General features: G+C 34.9%; 1 protein-coding gene across 1 annotated transcript in view; it reads right to left on the bottom strand.

Moving 5' to 3' along the window:
- sGC-alpha1 (soluble guanylyl cyclase alpha 1 subunit) overlaps positions 1-22,227 on the bottom strand; it is a 49,535-nt gene that overhangs the window by 15,287 nt on the left and 12,021 nt on the right. The window contains 2 exon segments of the mRNA NM_001011650.1: positions 5,522-5,604; positions 6,736-6,809. Coding sequence (NP_001011650.1) covers positions 5,522-5,604; positions 6,736-6,809 — 157 coding nt within the window.

The following is a 22,227-nucleotide window of genomic DNA, read 5'->3' as shown; positions in this document are numbered from 1 at the left end:
ATCTTTTTCACACTTCCAAGTTCTTGGTTTCTTAAAGTTGAACTCTTGAATTCTTCGATCTTCGGAATTTTGCGATTCTTGGAACTATTTTAAACTTTCCACATCTTAAACCCTCGCGTTTTTAATCCCACGTATTTTAAAAGATTATCATATAAATTTTTCGAATTGTTCCTGTTCATTATCATTATTATCATGTTTCATTCAGTGTATCGGATATACCTCATATCACCCAAATATTCTCTATCATATTTACCAGATTACAATAATGATAATTAAACGAGTCAATCTTGTTTTATAAATTATTCAATTGTGTCAAATACGGTTTTCATTGGATCGCTCGTACTAATAAATAAATTCATTTTTTAATATTCCGTTTAGGTCAATGTATCTGATAACATTCCTGTCTTATATATATATATATTCAATAGTATCTCTAAACGGAACCCAATATCATCTCTGTTGAGTCCTGTACGGTCCATATTGTCTTTATTGGGTCACACATGTGTCAGGTCATTTCAGAGAGACCATATGCGCTTCCTATTATGGGTTAGTTTACCACACCACCCAAACAAATGGCGATATAATTTGATCAAAAGTATGTGCCACGTAGTATAAGAGAGGCAACAAGAAAAATTCACATAAATAAATATGTATTAAATTCAAAAGTAAGCCCTCCACCTCCCTTCTTTCCTTTTTCTTCCTGCTTCTACCTTGCACTTAAAGATTCTATTATACTTCTGTGCATTCTTCATTTTCTCGTTGCGAGGAAGAGAAGATTTCCGCAAGGGAATAGAAAATATTGCGCGATTTGATTTATTTCCATCTTATTCTCATATTCTTCCACGTCTTCTGATGTTTCGGTTATAAAATATTCAATTCGGATAACGTTCATTCGCTCCACTTTTCTTCCAAGGATACGCAAGTTTCGGAACTCTCTTCTAGAATCAATGGAAGGAAGAAGAAGTTCCAAGGAGAGTTCAAGATCTTCGAAACATTTTTGTAACATTCAATATTTTCGGTAAACAAATCAAAGTTCAAAGGAGTGTAACTAGAACGGAAATCTAATATTTATTTCCATCTTGAAATTAAAATTATTTTTCGAATTCAAATTTTTCTGTATTCTGCCTGCATTATATTTATCCAATCCATTTATATTTCAAAGAGATTAGATTTTTAATAAAATCCAAAAATGATTAAAATCGGAAACTCGATATTATTGGCAATACCTTTTTACAAGGATCCCGAGCGATTTCCTTGATCTTGTAACTTTAAAAAAACTGAATCGTTTCGAGTAAATAAGCTTCTCCTCTAAAACGTAAATCGATAAACCTGGCCGATATCTCATAAAATACAATCGAGATTATGTTATTATCACGGAACACGATCACGGTGGACGCGAATGCAATTTTCTTGGACCGCGTTTACCTGCTCTCATTAATCTTTCAGCTCAGGGATTACGTATACATGTATCGTTGGTTGTTACCGCATCGAGATGAAAACTTTGGCACACGGGATCGTTTGTTGCGGATCTACGCAACGGCCATCTCGTTAGAACGTTGCATCATCAAGATAACGCCACGAGCGTGACCAGCATAGGTATCCTCGTTCTATCGTGAAATTTGCATTTCTACGGATAATTACGGGGGGTCAGATAGTTATATTTCGAACTCTCGTCCGAGGGAAGAGATTGTTCTCGACGATAGTTCGATAGGGTCACGTGTGTCCAGATACAGACGAGCGATACACACAACGTTATAGCAGTATATATATTCAAGTAAGTTTCTTTGAAAGCGAGAATTGCTTGCAGGCACTGTTTTTTTTTCTCGTTTGGAATTAATGGAATTAATTTATATTGAATTTATTTATAGAGAGTATTAATTTGCCATTACAAAAAACGATATAATAATTTGTCTGCATCCTCTGTTCTTTCTGATATAATATTTATTTCATACCTTCGTATCTAGGGAATCAAGGATCAACTCGTCCGCAAATCTTCAACTTCATCGGTCCGCGAACACGTGAAATTTACGTACGCACCTTGGGGGAATTGCATTGAGGAGGCAATTTTCTCCCGGTTGTGAATCTAACGGGACGATGTGTAAAGTAGAAGAAAATACAAAACATTCCTTTCTTTCCAGATCTCGCGAGTTGTTTAACAAGATTTTTATGTGGAAAGTTAAACACGAACGAAGCTAATTAACGCTGATTACCGTTGAATCAAATTATCGTGAAAAGAGGATAACAGTAATGATTGTAAATGAAATTTTGAAATTCGCGTAGAAATTTCTTCGCCACGGTTAAATCAGGGAAAACCACGATCGAGACTTCGATTCGATACGAATGGCGATGAAAAAAAAAATTCCTCTCTCTCGAATATCAAATTCAACCCGATAAACTCAATTCTACTTAACCATCGTATGAATAAACAAAACCCTATCAAATATATAAATTTTCCTCCCCCTCTCTTTTCACGACGTAAGGGTAAAAAAATTTCAATTATAAACAACCGATATGTTACTCGTAATAAATTTAACCCCGTCATTTTTCCATCGCAAGTTTCGAACAAAATTTCACATCGTTTATTATATATATATTTCCACACATGATTCAAATTCAGATCCTGCCACGAGAAATCCCATTTTTCTTCCCTTCCATTATTCCTGCATCCCCCTCCTCCCCCGCGTCGAAATCATTGTTTTCAATATCCCTCCCTCCACTCTTTATATACGCGGCGATGGTCGATATATCGGACAAAACGGCGAGAACCGCCACCGTGTTTAATTCTCACGGAAGAGAGAGCAAGAGAGAAAGTGAGAGCGAGAAAGAGAGGAAGCGCGCGATCGTATATTTCTTCGGGCTTCGAGGTGTCGCATCGATCTTCCGATGAAGACGCGCGAAAACGAGCGGAACGGATAAAAGGGGATTACAAATTGTGCCCCTGTTACCCAAGATGGAAACGCCTTTGAATATTTTATGTCGGCGGTGGCGCGATATCGATTGGTTTTTCGCGCCATTCCCGCGGTCATTCAATTAAAAACTCGGTCAAGCCTGTATTAACGAACGGCGCCCAGCGTTATCAGCTCCCCGTATGAAAGAGTAAAACGGCCGAAGAAGACGACGCTCGAAGGGGGGAGGACTCAGAGGAGCTCAACGAAATTAGTCCTCGGATTCCCGGTTGAATGAAAAGATATATATATATATATATATATAGTATATAGTATATAGCTGTCGACGTTCTCTCTATTCATCAAGTTCCAATTTTTCCTTTCCTTCCCTTCATCCTTTCTTTTCCTTTCGCCTCTCTCGTCTCCTTTTCTCTTTTCCCCCTCCCCTTTCTTTCTTCCTTTTTTTTTCTCTCTGTCATTCTCCATTAAAAAGTCGCCACGTCGTCGAAAAAAAGGAATCGTTGGACGTTCGGCGCCAAGTAAACTGCACATCGCACGCAAATTGCCGCCCATTCTTCCCTCGAACGGGATAAAAAACAGTATCCTCTTTTTTGGGATGAGCGGCGGATATATCGATTTTATTTTTTTTTTTTTTTACGACCCGCCCGTCGAACTGTATAACTCGAATTGTGCGAGGCGTCTCCTTTGAAGGAATCGAATACCCGTATCAATCTTGTTCCCGTTGCGGGACAACAACAAAGACGGATTCCTTTTTTGAGGAGGGATGATCACGATAGCAGGAATACGGGGAGGAAAGGTTCCGTCTCTTTGTCGGCGATCGGCAAGGTGGTGAGGTGGTTTCGAAAGGGGATGAAAGGAAATGGAAATGTTTCGAGAGTAAAATACGCGATAAAATAGCTAAGGTTTTCTTTATAATAGAATTTGAATCGAGTGAGCGTTGTCTGTTTCTTTTTCTTCTTTCCTTTTTTCTTTCTTTTAATATTTATTTCATTTTAAGTAGATATTTTTATATATATATATATATATATATATATATATATATATATATATATATAGAGGGATGGTGGTAAGATTTTTGATTCGAGAAGAAATTTCACGCGCGCAAATCTAATATTTTACGGTCACAGTGGTTCGATCGTGGTTTCAAAGCAACAGAGGGGTCCGTAAGTGGACGACGTCTTGCTACTTCCGTACGCGGAACACGAAGCCCGAGAAGTATCGCATAACTTTTCGAGTGTAGAGATTCGAGGGAAGATTTGCCGGGTACGGCTTCTTGAAAAACGACAATAATCATCGCCGCGTTCTTGATCTGTCGTAACGACGAAGAACGAAGGAAGAGATAGACTGCTTTTGAATCGAATGAATTAATTAATTCTCTCTGCCTCTCCAATGCGGTTAATAATTTTTGCACGCGACGAAGATTGATTGTATTTGCGTAATGATTTATCCGAGGTTTGTATTGGTGGAGTGTGCGTGATATACGTCAAATATTTAAACAGTGATTCAAATTTTTACAAACGCGTATAAACGTACGATTAGAAGAAGTGGAAAATAACGATGGATGGATTGTTTCTAATATTTTATGCGATTTCACGTATTTACGTTATTATTTGTGCTCATTTTATTTGTACATATTTAAATTTTCCTAGCCCAACGTATTGCAATTATACGCAAACGTAATTGAATAATATTTAAACAGCAAATTTAATATATTATGATAATTTGATTGGAAATTGCGTACAGTGTACATTAAAGAAAATCTCAAAGTGATTAGCAAATATATTAAATGGAAAAGTAATGGAAAGTGAGGGATAGAATATATATACATATATATTTTTTATTAAGTATTTGTCTTTGTACTAAAATTTCACACGAAGAATAAAAATGGCTAACAAAGCTTCGGAAATGAAGGTTTGAGCGTCTGTCGATGAGCAATCCGTCAAGCACCGACCATTTCACGAAAGTTTCGACGAATGAAAAATTGCGTACTGTGACGACATTTGACAGTGACATTTCGCTCCTACATTGACATTTAAATAATACTTGATATTACTAGGGGCGATATTCTCCCAAATATTTGATCGTTTCCAATCATTACAATTATATTTTATTTTTATAAATAATTTTAATTTTATTACAACGTGGTACAAATTACTCAAGGAAAAGAATATTACGATTTGTTTTAAGTTAAAAAAAAAAAAAGGGAAAAGAATAAACTTGATTCAAACATCGAGTAGAGATTTTCCAAAATTTTACGAAAATGGAGTATTGCTAGCCAGAGGCGTTCATACGTCACATTTTGAAAATTTGCAAAACACAAAGCCGAATTGCAGGTATATATAACACGTTCCTTTCAAATCATCCTTCGAAAAAACAAATTTGTATTTCGTTAATGAAAAACGTTTTCGAAACTTTATAAAACTATTAATATTTTCGAAATATTTTTTTATTAACAGCAATACTGAAACAAAATGTCTCTCCATACCACCTACTCAATTAATTCCAGCAATACGAATATATACCAATTATTAGAATAAATGGTAAGTTCAACTGTACGTACACACACACTAAACGCTCTGCCATTCATACACATACAGTTAGCAATAACATCTTACCGCAGTCATAACTTAATGTCTCGTAAATGTCCTCCAGTAAGTTATAGTTCTCCTCGGCCTCGACGTTGCACAGCAGCTTCTCGCTGAAATATCGAGCAAAACAGCGCGCAGTTAGAAGGCAGCCACTTCAATTAGAAACTTTCGCCTGGCATCTTTCGAACGACGAATCTCATCTCCGACGCGATTCCTGCGCGATCTCTTTCCATCCCTTTCGATCCCGAAAACGCGCGCATAAACAAACCTTTATCCGAGCACTCGGACGACTTTTCAATTCGATTTCAACGAGATTCAATTAACACCAGTTCGTCGAACGATGCCTCCACTTTTTTATCGGCCATTTTTTTTTTTTTTAAATTATTTCGATGATGATGAACGACCAATGGAAAGAAATGACTTTGATAGGTTATTATAGGTATTCGGGAGGATATTAAAAATTGGATGAAAAAAAAAATGGTATAGATTGTGTTGCGAAAATGGTTGATCAAAGTTTCGAAACGAGCAAGGATATTTTCGATATATATATTTTTTTTTTAAATTGAAAATAAATTTACGATAGAAGAGAAAATATATTTTTATTAAAACTTTTTTTTTGGAATATACGCTTTGATTTATTCTAGTTTTCGTATCCGCGTATATTAGATCGATAGTTCCATAGTTCTTTTTTTCGAGATACAATTAACCTAATTATTTATCAACTCGAACGATTTGATATTTCGATCGAAAGGTGTAATCCGTTTCATATATTCGTCGAGCAAAGTAAAATATCGATCGATATTTAGTTTGTTAACGCGTATACGCGGGAAATATTTCTTTTCCGTGCAACAATTAGCTTAATTAGAGCGAATATAACGAATCTTCCATTTGTATATAAATATTTTACATGCGTGATCCATGCGATATTCGCGATAATATCTTTTGAACGAATTCGGCACTCGAATAACAAAACGAGCTCGTACTCGTGCATTATAGCTCATAAATGTTTCATCGTAAATTTATCCTTTCGATAACAATAACCCGTTTCGAAACTTTCCAACCCATTATTCATGTTAATTCGATTTTTCTTATTCGCGCGCAATTTCGTTCGACGAGAATTTTATCAACCCTTTGATCAACCTTCCTCCTCTACCCCCTTCCCCGTATATATATATTTTATCTTACCACTCGTTTATGCAAGCTCGCTTTCAAGAGATATATCCGCAAGGAGAAATACTTACAGAGATCTCGCGGTTGGGAACGATTCCTCGCCTTTGCTCAACAATGCCCCAAGAGCCACGGCAACCACCTCGTTCTGCAATAAAAGCGAAAGTCACGGTGTATTTGCCGAGGAAGAAGATATCTTCGTTGGATGAGACGAACGCGTACGATCGTCTCGTTAAAAAATGGAATCGGTGTGAATTACATAGTTGAATTACAGAAATTGCAACACTTGTAACGTGAGATAGTTCGAAGGGATTTTCTCTCTTTTTTTTTTTTTTTTTTTGGTTTCCAAGAGCGTTGGAATAAAAAAAAGTTATTTTTATTTCTACGTTTCGAACGACACGATCTTTCGTTTCGCGCGAGTGTGCGTGTATACACGCGTTTTATAACTGGATTTATTTTACGCCGACGCGAATTTTATATCTAATTTTGAAGCTTTCTCATTTATTTATATCTTGAATATCGAGTTGATGAGATACGAGGAGGGTAGGGCAATATTTTTTTTAAAATACGAAATACAAAGTTAATTTTTATATTATTCCATTACGAGTAAATTGGTAATCGTATTTAAACACGGATTTGATATCGATTAATCAACACGTGACATTGACATAAATAATTTAAAATCGTGGAATATGAAAATAACGAAATTTACACATTCGCATTACATTTACACATTACATTTACACATGGTGCGTCCTTCTGCAAAGCAACTTTCAAAGCCGCTGAGAAAATCCATCAACAACTTTACAATCCTCCCAGCTCTAGAATTTTCAATTAATTTAATAATAACTATCATCGATTTCGCGTAACATCGATAAATTACATTTTTTCTATCAGAAGAAACAAACATCCCGATGCAATAAAGCATACATGGCATCGTTTCTCCACATTTTCGAGCGGAATCGAGCGCATCAACCGCATCTGTCATCCTGTAACCATGAGAAATGTGTCCACACCTCTAAATCCTCTAAAGAAAAACCCATAAAGCTATCCTATAAGTGTCAGGAACGGTTACGACGCAACGATTATTCTTTTCTTTCCACCACTTTTTCCACCTACGACACGATACTAATCAAAAAGTGTCTCCACTTTTATTATGCACACAGCGATGGAATTATATTAATTACAAAACCATAGATAATTTGATAGAGATCGTTCACGGTACCGATCCAGCTTTCAATCGTTAAATTACTTTGCCCCAGAATTTATCGTTCCACTTGATCTTCATCCGCTAGGATAACTATTCTTCGAAGAGAAAGGGAAAAGAGATAAGAGGAAGAAGAAGAAGAAGAAGAAGAGAGAGTTTCTACTCTCGAAGAGGTTATGTGGGACATTACCTTCACACGTGACCTTCGGTTAAATCGCTCTCTCTAACCGATTCTCTCTCATTCGAGTCAGATTGAATTACGATTCGCATTATTCCTATCGTGCTGCAGGAATCCTGCCCCTAATTCGGACCTCGTAACTTCCGTAACTCACGATTAACCTTGCTTAGTTGAACGCTTTCTAATCGACCATTGAATTTTCTTCCTTATTTACGATCCCATTTCCCATTGCCCTGTCAATTTCCCATTCCTCATATTTTTAGAGATCCGATAAATTATTATCCGGAAATGTGGGATTATGAATTCGAATCAGTGACTCGTGAAAAGATTAAAATATTCCATTGGCATTGCCAATGTTGTGTATTAATTATTGTTAATAATTGCTGTAATATGAATTTCTTGTTAATAGATAGTCCTTGGCTGAAGTGGATAGTAATTTTTATTAATATCGTGTTAAATGCTTTATTAATGCATCGTATGATTACATCCATTTATTAATAATTATTGAAATGAAAAATTGCGAGAAAATGGAATAAAAAAATAAGAGAATAATAATAGAATTATATATAATAATAGAATATAATATAATAATAGAATAATATAATAATAGAATTTGAAGAAATGTTCCTTATCCAATTGTTCCATTGAATTTTCAAAAATTTTCGAATACTATCTCCAATTTCAAAATTTAAATTATCATCATTTCGATTTGCAACAACTATGCTCATTACGAAACACCGGTATTCCGACTTTAGTTCCCTAAACTTCGTGCGTTTATATATATATATATACATATCCTGCGAATCATATGATACATCTGCCAGAATGGAGCGTAAATTTCTAATTCGATAGCAGTGATCCGTAAATCCCGAATCCTGATCACTGTTGAGGATGCATCTCACGATGCACGATCTAAAATCAGTCGCGATAATAATACATCCGTGAAATATCCCCCTGCCAAAATTATTAACGGTTAATCCAGAATGACGTCTACCACCATCGAAATACGTCAGACGAACTTGAAGAGAGGTAAGAGTTTAATTCTTGTAAAATTGGAAAATGGTTGGGGATGGCAGAGTTCCCAGAAGAAGCGTGAACGAGAAGGATCAACAAGGGATAGGTCGGTGGAAAATGTATCACGTGGTGGTGGAAAAGAAAATGTTGACGTTCCGATCCATCTTGTAAAAGCGGATCGAACGTTCCTTTATTATCCGGTTTTCGCGTACATCGTACGAGTTTTTAACGCCACGAGATGATCCCAGTCGAGAAACTGGCGGGGAGAAACGTAGCTTGCACCGATCGATAACATAATCTCCATTGTCGTCCTGGGATCCGTTACTTTTGTTTGACTTGGACACAGTCTTGCTCGATGAAAAGTTTCTAAAGGTTTTTAAAAGGAAGTTGGCGGAAAACGCTCAACGCTAACGTCGAGTTGATTAAATTTCTTTGTCATTGTTGAAACTCTCTAAAAAAAAGAGAGATAGAGAGAGAGAGAGGGAAAAAAAGAGGGAGGGTAAACAGTCGAAGGAGAGCAGGCAAATGGACGGAGAATTTTATCTCTCGACGCTTTGGAGTCTTGGCGAGACTCGAAGAGAGGCGCAATCGAATTTTCAGCCAAACTTTTTTCCCCGATCAAACAATAGCTTTGTTCCTGTTACGCGGAATTTCCACTTCTACTTTATTCTTTTCTTCGTACACGAATTTTATTCTTGGGAAAAAAGAGGATGAAGGATGAGGGATGAAGAGGAGAGAGAATTTTAATTTTGAGAAAAATTACCTGGGAGAATATTAATTTAACCGAGGAAGTTATACGATAATTGCTAATGGTGCTGTGAAAAATTCAATCGAATTTTAACTTTAAACTTAGAAGAAAGATTCTGAAGAATTCCGACCAACGATCCAACCTCTCTTTTTTTCTTTTTTAACGATATTTAATACAGCAACGATCGAGATAAATTCAGATGAATTCAAAGATATTATGAAAATTATAAACACAATTATCATACTGATTATCATAGAGAAAAGACGATCGCCAAAAATACAGGAAAATTTTACCCAATTTTTTGTATTCCAATCTCTCGGCAACCATCCTATTTTTCGCTGCCTGTCAATGTAATGCATCGAACTGTTATCGAATTTATTATATCCCACGCTCTCGACGACATCTTTTACACCTTTCCCCCGGGACGTGACAGTTTTTCGATCGCCGTTCGTACACCCGTTTTTCGCGTGTATGATTGATGAGAGGCATCGACGCGTTACGCGTTATAACATGTACAGTCACCAGCGCCAATTGAACGGAGCCGCATTATTTTTCATCGTCGATCGACAATTCAAATCGTTCAATTTTAAAATTCGATCGTTGGTCCCGATCGATTCGAGGTCTGCATAAATAAGATTCGATCGATTCAGAAATTACCTCAATCTTAGACAACGATATATGAATAATAAATACTGACTAAATATCGACGCTAATATAATAAAAATATAAATATTGACGCTATAATATAATAAATATAATATTCGAAATGGTCGAATTAGAGGATTCGAAGCGACGACTGGATCGATATCGATCAAGCGAGAGGGGGTGCGAAAAATGAGCGTTTGGGAACGTAAAAAAACTTGAGTGCGATTAACTCGTGTTAACGTGTTACGTCAGAATGGGTATAAGTATAGGTTAAATCGAATTTGGCAGAAGCAAAGATTGTTTGGGTACACAATTTGTGTCGATAGTGGTACTCGAATCGGTGGCGCCAGAATCGATAGGGTATTCTCTGGCACAATAATAGGAAAGTCGGTCGAACCATTTGCGAGAAACACGCGTTCGTCTATGAATTGGTTCTCCGGGAAATTTTTCATTTTTTCTCTCCTTTCCTCTCTCTCTCTCCCTCTCTTTTTGACGCGTTTAAAGTAAGGCAAGATTTTCAACGAGCTTTAAAGATATTATATACGATATACTTGGACAAGCCGCGTTTTATGCATGTACCTCTTCTGCTTTCTCGCCTTGAATATGCATCAGGGCTTTTTGCGCTCCTTTCTTAGCCCCGGCTTTTATTAATGCGTTGAAAGTTGTTGCATGATTTTTATGCTGCATGCAAATGCGAACACTGTGGGTCAACAAATTATCTCTTTTTTTCTTTACTTTTCGTGTAATAGCAATTCATGCGGCAATGAAACGTAATGAAATCGATATTAATTCATAATGAAATTATGAAATTAATTTAGGATCTTACTTAAATTATCGACATCAAAATTTCGTATCTCGATTTTGAAGCGACAATATTTATCAAATTTTGCCATCTGATTCACGAGCAATCAATAACTTAAATCCTCGTCTTCGATTCCACGATTTGACAGCCGAGGCGCTGAAAAGTGTCGTCAAAGGGATTCGATTTTTCGATCGCGTTCAATTCGAAAAATACACGTCAAGGATGCGTCACTGCTCGACTACGTGTCCTTCCGTGGATCCGAGAAACGACGTGGCCCGACGTGGGCAACGTAAAATTAATTGTTCCATCGTTGACTGACGCGGAGAGGCAGAGGTACTTGGCGAGGAAACCGAGGACAACCGTGTGAATTGGTCTGTTCCATTTCGTCGAATTGGATGGACAGGGGATCCGAAACTTCGTTACTTAGTCAAATTGTCGGGAATCAAGTTTTCCACGCGCGTGCACTTACGGAATCGGCGCATGGAAACGCGTTCAGGGTAACCGTGGAACGAGGTTAGGTGAACGAGGAAAGGCGAAGGTTGCCTCGCACGGAGAATTTCATTTCTTATCGATATCGACGAGTAATTTTTAATCCGGACAAATATATTGCATTTATTCATCGTGCCATCTGTTGTATATACTTGTGTTGAGATGCACGTACGAGGTTCTTCTTTTTACATTCGTTTCGTGAATCGAGTTAATCTATTTGTCAGAGTGATTTGCGTAAGAGAATTAAATTGATATGTCTCTACCTCGTTGAAAGGAAGGGGAAAAATGCTTTAATAAATAATTTTAATCAATGAGAATTTAAAAGATTAACAGTTGAAGTGATAAATAAGTAATAGGACAAATAATAGAATGTTCGATCTTTTACTTTTAAACTATTTCTTATTGAAGACTCAAGTTATTTGATATAAAAAAAATATAAGGAGAGATTAAAAACTTTGTTACGAAAATCCACTCATTATTGATTGTCGATCGTCGAGAAACAGAAGAGCTTAAATTTTCCAATGGTATTTACAGTGTGAAAATTATGAATGGGCAACCCAGTGACCTACATTTTTTCCTGGAAATGTGCACTGCGTTTTTCTAGGAATCGCATCTATTTTTCCTGGAATTTGAGATAGGTCAGTAAAATGAGATGTCTGATTAAAGATGGAAATAACGAACGATTAAAAATTACCTTTTTCCTTGCACGACCACGTATCTGCGTAACAATGGAAAATATGCATTTGTACGGAATATTCCGTCATTTTACTACTGAAATCCAGATTAAGATAGTCGAAACCGGATGACACGAGGTTTAACTTGGTAGTTCTGTACATTTGTTAGATCTACATGATGCGTGTACTATCTATCCTATATATCTTTGCACGTAAAGGGACAGGCGATTGTCCCCTATGCTACACCAGATTGTAAACCTCTATGTAAAGATCGATTACATGGAGATCTGTATTCCATAGCTTATCTTCCTTCCTATCCCTACAGTCTACTAAGCCGAATAGAAGTAAAATTTAGAATAAGTAAAATTTTTTGGAAAGAAGAACCTTGAAACGAAGATGTAATTTTATTTAAATTTTATTTAAACTCTCGTTATAAAATTCGTTTGAAATTTCGAACGAATAAAAAAACCAAAAAAAAGAAAAGAAGTTTCTTTCACAAGGAAACAAAAAAATTTCAATTATCACTCTACCTGAGATATTAATTTTCTTTCAATCTCTCGCAAAAGATTCGTACTTAGATCCAAGTTAAAGTTGCAAAATCCAAAATCACTGTTTTATTAACGTTATTAAATCTTCCTCTTGCAGCTTGCCGCGTAAACTCTTAAATCATCCTCTACCTTCCACCTTAAGAAGTCTTGTAACGTTGTACTACGTTAATGGATGGCCCGGAACATGGATACGGTGCTATCTTGGCCGAATTAATTTAGCGCCATTAATTTTGAACGTTATTAAATATTTCCTACATCGTGTAACTGTGCGGCGAAAAAAATTAGAAAATATTTTGGAAAGATAAACGCACGTTATAATTCGGGTAAAAGGAAATGCAATTCTGCAATTCTTGAGATAAATATCTTGGTACTTTTATAACCTCTCTCCTTTATTTTTCATATATTATACACGATACGAGCAAAAGTTTTATCATTTGTATTACCGTTTTTATAGTAGTGGGATACAATTTATCCCGTATTACGTGGAAATAAATCTTTGGATATTTCTTTTATTTATTGTTACTCCTTTTAATATTTTGGCGTATAAATTTTTTTTGAAAATGCTCGAGATAAAATGTTGAAAGAGCAAAGAGAATGTGAATCGATTCCTTTTTCTTTTTTTTCTTTTTTCTTTTTTCAATACTAGAAAGAAATTACGAAAGTTTATTGGAAAATTGAAAAAAATTTTGTAGCAATTATTTCTGTTCTTGGAATATACGAGAGATAAAATTTCTAAGAGCTAGGTATAATAAAAAAATATAATATCTGCATTATATAATTAGTATTCTTTTTTTTTTTTCTACGCAAATCCTGTCTCAGTGCTTCTCAAACATAACAGCATCGAGGAAACTTTTTACAAATTTCAGATTTTCTTGTAACTTTAGATCTCCCTTATTAGAAAATCCTTTCAGAAGAAATTTCTCGGGGATAAAATTTGCCTGAACAACGTAATTTGACTAACGTATCTATCTTTAAATGTTTCCTGCAAAAACGTTAATAGGACGATTCAAAAGTTTTCAACACTTCGGCATCTCGAAGAGTAATCAATTTTTAAACTTATTAAAAATTTAACTTAAAAATTGAAAAAACAAAAACTTTCTCAACCTTTCAATAATTATTAAAGACTAAGACCATTATTAGGACAAATATATCCTTTATAAATTTTTAGATTTATAAATTTTACAATAATAATAGGATGACGTAAACTTTCATTAACATTTTATAAACAAAATTTCACGTTTTCTCGGATTCGAATTCCATTTTCGATGGGAGGATACGCAAATATTGATATAATAGCGCGCGGATTGCAAATTTTAATATACAGAGTGTACACAATCGAGAGCGAACTTGCATGGATTGGAACAGAACGTATGGAAATGCTCGAATCTTGCCTGACCCGAAGATGCAGTTCGAACACATCTGCACTTTGTTGTTGATTCTCGACGAAAAAAAAGGATGCGCCGATGGAGGAAACAACAGGGATTACCAGATTGCCAGAGGGGCGAGGCATTGTGTTCGCGTACTTTGTTGTTCATTAGAGTCGAACCGTGGCGAAGAATCTCGTTCGTGAAGTTAAAGAGAACGATTCGACAAAGAGTCCTTTTCCCCTTGGCGCCTGGACCAATGCTTGGCTTTATCGCCCCACTTATCGTTTTCAATGTGAAGAGGAAGTGCATAGAGGATCTTTTGATCGTAGAAGAGAACTATTAAAATCGCGTTACTCTCGACACATTTTGCATTTTCTTTTTTCTTTTTACGCACTTGTACCGTATATAATTTACTATTGAACTTTGGGGAAACTTATTTATTTAGAATTTGTTTTGTCAAAGTTGATCGATTTGTTAGAAAGAATTATTTATAACGTGACATATATTTAAAGAAAGATGTTCTCTATTTTTTTTCGAATCAGTGTACGTTTATGTTGTTTAAAGTTTCATCTTCATCATTTATTGAAACAGTTTGTGCGATGAAGATATGATTGTACGTATAGAAAAATATGATGGTGCGTGTGATTTATTCGGAAATCCTTTATTTCCAGAAATAAATTTCTATTTAAAAAATACAAAAGGGTCCTTTTAAATCATTTCAAGGTCGTTTCAAAGTCAAATAAATATCATACCACGCTTCCCTCGATACTTTTGTTTCAAATATTTTCCGTGTCATTCGTGTTTTTCGAGATATTTACACGCTCCAGATAAACCGCATATATTGTATATTAAAATTTTAATTTCGAAAATATATATATAATATTACGTATATATATTTTTTATTATGTTCTCATATAACAATTTGAAAACAATTTTTCGTTTATTGGATTCGTTTCACTATTATTCCTATTATAATAAGAATAATCTGAAGCACCTTTAAATCGAATATCCAAGAGGCTAGTTACTCGAAGGCGGGTAGGTGAAAAAGCAGGCAGACGTGAACAAAATGAGGTCGAGATGATAGAATTACGATGAAAGGGATCCCTGTCCATACGTCAAGTCGGATAATACATATTTATCCAACCTATGGTTTTTCCTCCCCCTCCTTCCTTTCCATCCCACTCGAGAATGTCCATTGCAAGAAAGTCTTCCTTCTGTCTGTCATATTTCGTAACCGACCACGTAATTCATCAACCAATGAATCACATGTAAATTATTAAACGACTGTCCTTATCAACCTTCCTAAAGTTAAATCACACAACCATCGAAATTTCATAAATTTCGCCAATTTTCAATTTTATAAAATCAACGGCCCCCGTCATTGAACATTCGAACATTACTTTCTACACGCGTGCAACGATCCAAACATTCATTTGATTCGTCGAAATAAAATTCGTCGAGATGGCAGAATCTGAGGAAACGCAATAAACGGATCCTGTATTAAATATCGATTTCATTACATCACAGATTGGACGATCGGTTTCAACTTATCCATCTTGAGATTCCCTTAGAATCATTATAATTCTCATCTCGATCCGTGAGCCGGTTATCCTGTTAGTTTTCGAGGAGCAGCTGCGCGAAGAAATTACGCGAGAGCGGAAGGAAGACAGTTTCGAGCGCAAAATGGGAAGTGGAGCGTCGCTTGGGGCGTTTCTTCTCTCTCTCTCTCTCTCTCTCACTCTCTCTCTCTCTCTTTCTCTCTGGATGGATAAATGCAATTGAAATTTTCAGTGTACGAAAAATAACGAGATCTGTCGAGGGCAGACTACGCGAATGCAATAACGATTCCTCGATTCGTCGATTTCCTCCTGATGCTTTTTTATACGTCATCGAGGAAATACAGTGTTGAGGTATCGTTGAACTTGTACCGTCGCGAATGCAAATGTTGGAATTGAATTTTGGGAACAGAGGCGGATTGGGAAATGGAGAGGTGGGCGGGATCGGGCGGAGGCGGAAGAAACGAGTCGCGAAGGAACGAGAACGTTGGTGGGATGCTAGTTTTAAGTGTATGAAAATATTGAATATTGAATAAGGGAGTGGTGCATTCTGTTTTCTGTTCGATTTATTTCCTCCTTTGTTTTCGCGCGATGTGAAAAATTGAGAATCGATGGGAATGTTCTTTTTATTCGTGAATTTTTCGGCGTTGAAACGTAGACACATTGCTGATTTACGATAGAAACGATATATTATTCAAATAAATTCGATTATTCGAACGCAAGAGTATATGTATATGAAATATATATATTTAAATTAATGTATAATGTAATAATGTTTGTTACAGTTGAATAAATAGTTGACGTTTTATTGTAAATTCAATCGATTGAATTGTATTATAATATTAATGTAAAGAAAAAAATATAAAAATAAACAGAGTTGTTTCTTTTTTTAACGAATTTTTCTTAAAATATTTTACGTGATTTATATCATTATAATTCTCAACTTTCCAATGTATATATTTGTTCTCGTTTAACGATTGCGATTATATTTAAAGGAATTCTTGAATTTAATTTAAAATTAACAATTTATCTTTCGTTTAATTTATTGATTATTAAGAGATCATATCGTGTCTCTAATTTGAATTGATAATTGGCAAGATGTTCTCTTCTTTATCTCGAAACAGCTGCAAAATTTGTATCTTTTTTCAGTAAAGATATTAATTTAGTTTTCTGCTCTTATACTTTTTGTTCAAAGATATGAACCGAATACTCTAGTTTCGTGATACTATTTCTAATTCTATTCTTTCTCTTTCCTTCTAAAATTCTTGATTGAGACTTTTTATAGGCACGTGGCTGATGGAATACAATGTAACGATAAAAAAATTTGGTCTTGAAATTCAAAGTCAAGGACAATTTTGCGGTGATCCTTTTTTTTCAACAGATCTTCGCGAACTAAAACATGCCTGTGGCAATCGAGATGCAACATTTCTTTCTACCGTACACTGTTTCTAACACATAAAAGGTGAATTCTTAAGCGCAGAAATAGCTTCAGTTCTTGCAACTTCTTTTTGCGAGAGTAAGAATGCGATCAAAAGAATATTGGATAATTCTTTGAAGTATTGTACTTTTAAAAAGAGTTCAGAGATAATCTTTTGTCTCGGCTTGAAAATGTAAGAACGTAAACAATCTCAACTAAGTTAATCAGTAAATAAAACGTTTTAAAATAAAACTAGATTTATCTTAACTTTTATTCATTTCTCGTATTATATTTTTATTATTATTTATTATTATTTCTTTTGATTCGTGACATTTATTTTAATCTGCAAAAAGAAAATTATTTTATTTTCTCATAAAATCCTGATTTATTAATAAATATTATTTCTGAAATTTATTTAAAGTGAGATCGAATTAAAATATATTTGGTAAAAATATCTGTTCTTCGATTTTTCAAGATATAATTTAAAATTCCAAAAATTCTCTCATTTTACATCATGCAAATCACTCATTTTTAATTATAGAAAATTTTTTGAAAATCGTACGTCGCGTATAATTTTTTATTTTTCGCTTAAAATTTAATCTCGTCCTTCTTTCCAACGCTATATTTTCTTTCAACAAATATTCAAGACGTAAAACGCGATAAGAAAAAAATGTAATAACACGCATAAATATGCAAGCAATCGTAAGGTTACAACGAACGCGCGGAAATATCTGAAGAAAGTTGTTTATAGCCGATGATGGATATACGCGTGAAAAACAGAACGATAAAGCTCGTTCAAAGTTTCAGGGAAAGGAAAGGAGCGAAAAATTGAAACAACGCTTTTCAACGTTCTTTCGTCGAAAGTTTACGTGTAACTTTCTCTCGGCGGATAAGCGTTTCGTTATTCTAGGGGAAAAATGCGTTATAAAGTTGGGAACATCGAAATTGCTGTACCAAATCTCCGTGGAACAATATTTCGTACCTTTTCGCAACGTCCTTTCTCACTATTGCTTTCAATCGATCACGTTTTCGTCTATTTATCGAATAACTTAACCTAACCTGACCTAACGCGTGTGTTTCAGCGCGTGTTGGAAATACGCCTTGACTCGATAAAACCTTGCATCTCCTCCTCGTGTCGCAATCTGTCGCGCAGAGAGGATTATGAATGTCGGAGCGTAAAAAGTCGTCCATTCGAGAAATTGTGTTATTTCCGGAGAATTAACTTATTAAAGGAGGAGTTTAGTGAAATGGAATGAATAAAAAAGAAATAGGGAGAATGGTAAATAAGAAAGGATAATAGGAAGGCAGGAAATAAAATTGATCGTGAATATCTTTGTACAACTTAAACGAATTTAAAAGAGAGAAGTTGCGATATCAAATTAAAAAATGATTTATTTTCTGAATCATGAAATTTTGTCGGTATGATAGAATATCATTTCGAGATGATTTAGAATTTTTTAAATTTAATTTTGTAATAATTCTAATTTTATGAAATATTCTACGACAAAATTGTGTAAGATTCTCAAAAAGAAAAAAAGAGATATTTTGAGGGTTGAAATTCTCTTTCAAAAAAATTATTCTTAATCTTTGTAATAAAATTAGAAATTTTGAATTATAGATGAAATTTTCTTAAAAAGTAAAATAGTGTATGCAAGGCTTTTACGAAAGAAATATAAATTGCATACATAGTGAAATAGTGATGTCAAGTAGTACAAATATAACTGAATGGAATGTAACGACAGAAAAATGATACACAGGAAATATCGAAACAATATCAAAACCGCAGATTCGTCGAGTAAAAGCCGTCGAATGTTGTTCACGACGAGGATGACATGATGAACGATAATATTCGAGGTTGGATACACACTATTAAAACAGTATCGTGAAAGTTGTTACAGTATAATAAAAGAGGAGCAATTTGAAATTTTACTAGCATTTTCGCAACAGTAAGCTTATTAGCTTTTCCTATCTATTTGATTGATAAAGAGATATTTTTTTTTTCAGAAATTTTGTTCAGAACATATTGACTCGTACATTGAAACTTTTAATACATACATTTTTATACTAATATATAATACAATTTTATCCATTTAATATCATTTTAATTCTTTTCCCTACAAAAAAATTAAACCTTGAATTGTTTTCCCAAAATTTTCGCGTATCTGCAAAATCGCAATTGCATAATACACGATCCAAATACCATTCTGCATTTACATACGTTTACACAAATCCATTTTTAAAAATGAAAACTACTGATAAGTTTCCAAAACGACTCGATTTTTATTTTCCCCCCCTTTCTTCTCAATTTCAAGAAAGGATTCTCATTTCATATATTTTATTAACAACTACACTACAAAAAAGAAAAAACAACAAAATACAAGAAAATAAGAAAATCTTCCAAACCTCGTGATCAAAATTCGACAAGAATAATATCTTGTCTCTGATATCTCTTCAATTTTCCCCATCATACCCACTTCCTCTGTTCTGTTTCTTAAACAAACAGCGACTCAGGGATTCAGGCCTCCTTTTAATCGAGCAAGCATATTCGCCCCGCCGCATTTGAATATCGGTCGCGGTCGCTTGTTTCCTTCGCGCTCTCAGCGGCAGCGCTGTAACACCGAATCGATCACGACGTTTCCACAGAACCCGCCGCGGGGCCGCAATAGTTGCCCTGGTATCCGGTTCGAAACGCATCCACCAGCCAGCCGATTATTTCGAGACGTGGAAGCACCGTAAAAGCCTCGGGATGAAGAGAGAGAGAGAGAGAGAAATATATATATAGATATAGATAGAGAGAGAGAGTGAGAAGCCGCGTATCGATCGCAGCCGTGTATCGCGTGTATTTTCTATTTACACCTCGGCGAGATACGGATGCGGAGCAAAATCAGGGCCACAATGTTTTATGGAAATTTATGTCTTCCACGTTGCGAGTCTATGTTTTCGTATCGAGACCGAAAGTTGGCGGACCGAGCCTCCGGGTAAATTATTCATCGCGACTTCTGCGAGCTCTCTTTAAATGAATTAAACGAGATTCCCGGCCTTATTAATTATTATATATCCTCTTTCGTAACGACGAATTTAATTGTGATTAAAAATGGATCCGGGAGGATTAATGTTGAATGTGAATTGTGAAAATGGGGCGTAAATATTATTGTTGTATCATTTAAATTTGAGTGTATTTATGTAAAGAATGTAATAATATTAGAATAGATATTTAGGGTATAATTGTAATATGAAAATGAAGTATCAGATGCGTAGTTTCTTTGAATAAAATTTTTTTTATTACAGTTTAATAATCAATCGTCACGCTAGCATTAAATTTGCAATGATATTAAACGGTAATTTTTATTATATTTATTTATTTATCTCGTTTATTTATTTATCGCACACTTTGGAAAATAGCTTTCGAATAATTGCCCGTCTATTATTGCCGTAATAAAAGAATTAAAGTGGAAGGAAAATCAAATACCAGGTTCGTATTCTCTAGAAAATGGCGGAGGATTTTCATTGAGTTTCATCCGGCGAGAATCCCGGGATAGAACGATAAAGAAGCAAACCAATTCTGCTAGTCCGTGATTAGCAGCTGGTTAAACCCTTCGCCAACCGACATCCTCCCTTTATGCGTATCAAATGGATTGTAAAATTCAATTTAACGGGCGGAACGAATAATAGAAATTTCTCCGATCCGCGAACCGACTTTCATCTTATCTTGTTAATGGGTTGAATCCCGTACCGTGGTCATTCTATTTCATTTCGCCCCACGAATTTATTAATTGAACGCGAGTCTGGTTTTTCTCCGTTTTCAGTTGGCAGACTTGTACCGCATCGGGTCAACCGGAAAACAAACGGCCGTTGATTTTTGCTGCGTCAGTCCCAGTCGTTTTCTATCCCGTTCCCTGTTTTTCTCGTAGAGGAGGACGATGGATCGTCGTGCCTCGAGATTCTGTAGAGTAATCATTGTGTTCTCTTTCTTCCCTCCGAGTAGAGGGAAAAATAATAAAAACTATAAGAATTTTATTCCATTTACGTTTGTGTTTCTTCATCCTCTCCAAATCGGAAATTCTTCTTTTCATTTAAAAAGAAAAATTAAACGTTAATTTCGATATTGCAATGGATGGATATGATTGTAAAGATGAGGATGAAATTCTTCGAATGAAGTTTTCCATAGAAATTATTTTGGTTAAAAATAAATCGGTTTGGAAAGTATTGCATTGTTTCGTATTAAATATATATTTTAAAAATAAAGGGATTACTTTTATTATTTTATAAATTTCTTTTCAATTTTGTAAAATTCTAGTATTTTTCCTATTTTGATCATTTTCGTTATTTCGTATTCATTGTAAAAATTCTCGCATATTACATTTTCAAAAAAAAAAAAGAGAATGTAATTATTTTATAAATTTTCGAATCAATGAAAGGAATAGTGGAATAAAATTCCATGCACAAATTAAAATGGACGTAATCGTAAAATGTTTTACAACTGTTACAATAACAGAAATTTTATTATGATCAAATATATTATAAAATATATACTTGATTGATTCTTCATTATTAAATTTCATTTAAAAATTAATCGAAAGAAATTATGTAATTTTAATTATAAGAGACTGCTTTAATTGAATAAATTGTTTGCATTAATAGTTGAGGTAAGATGCTTCACTCGAAGTTGAGTACTTGGAACAGCTGCCTGTTAATCCTTGAATATCCATGCATTAATATCTTCCGAAGTGATAATCTATCGTCCATTTAGATAATCAACTGTTCGTCACAACTGTAGGTTATACCGATATACCTCAATGGAGCAATGCCATTGTTATCTCTAGATTTGTTGGGAATTCATGGCTGATTGTACTATTATCCACGTTCCCCTAATCAAATCAATGCAGAATAATTGATTCATACTCGAGCATTAATCATCGAT

This window comes from Apis mellifera, linkage group LG6 (genome assembly GCF_003254395.2).
Source record: "Apis mellifera strain DH4 linkage group LG6, Amel_HAv3.1, whole genome shotgun sequence".
Taxonomy (NCBI): domain Eukaryota; kingdom Metazoa; phylum Arthropoda; class Insecta; order Hymenoptera; family Apidae; genus Apis; species Apis mellifera.
The sequence above is the reverse complement of the archived record's forward strand: the minus strand, read 5'-3'. Positions and strand labels throughout refer to the sequence as shown.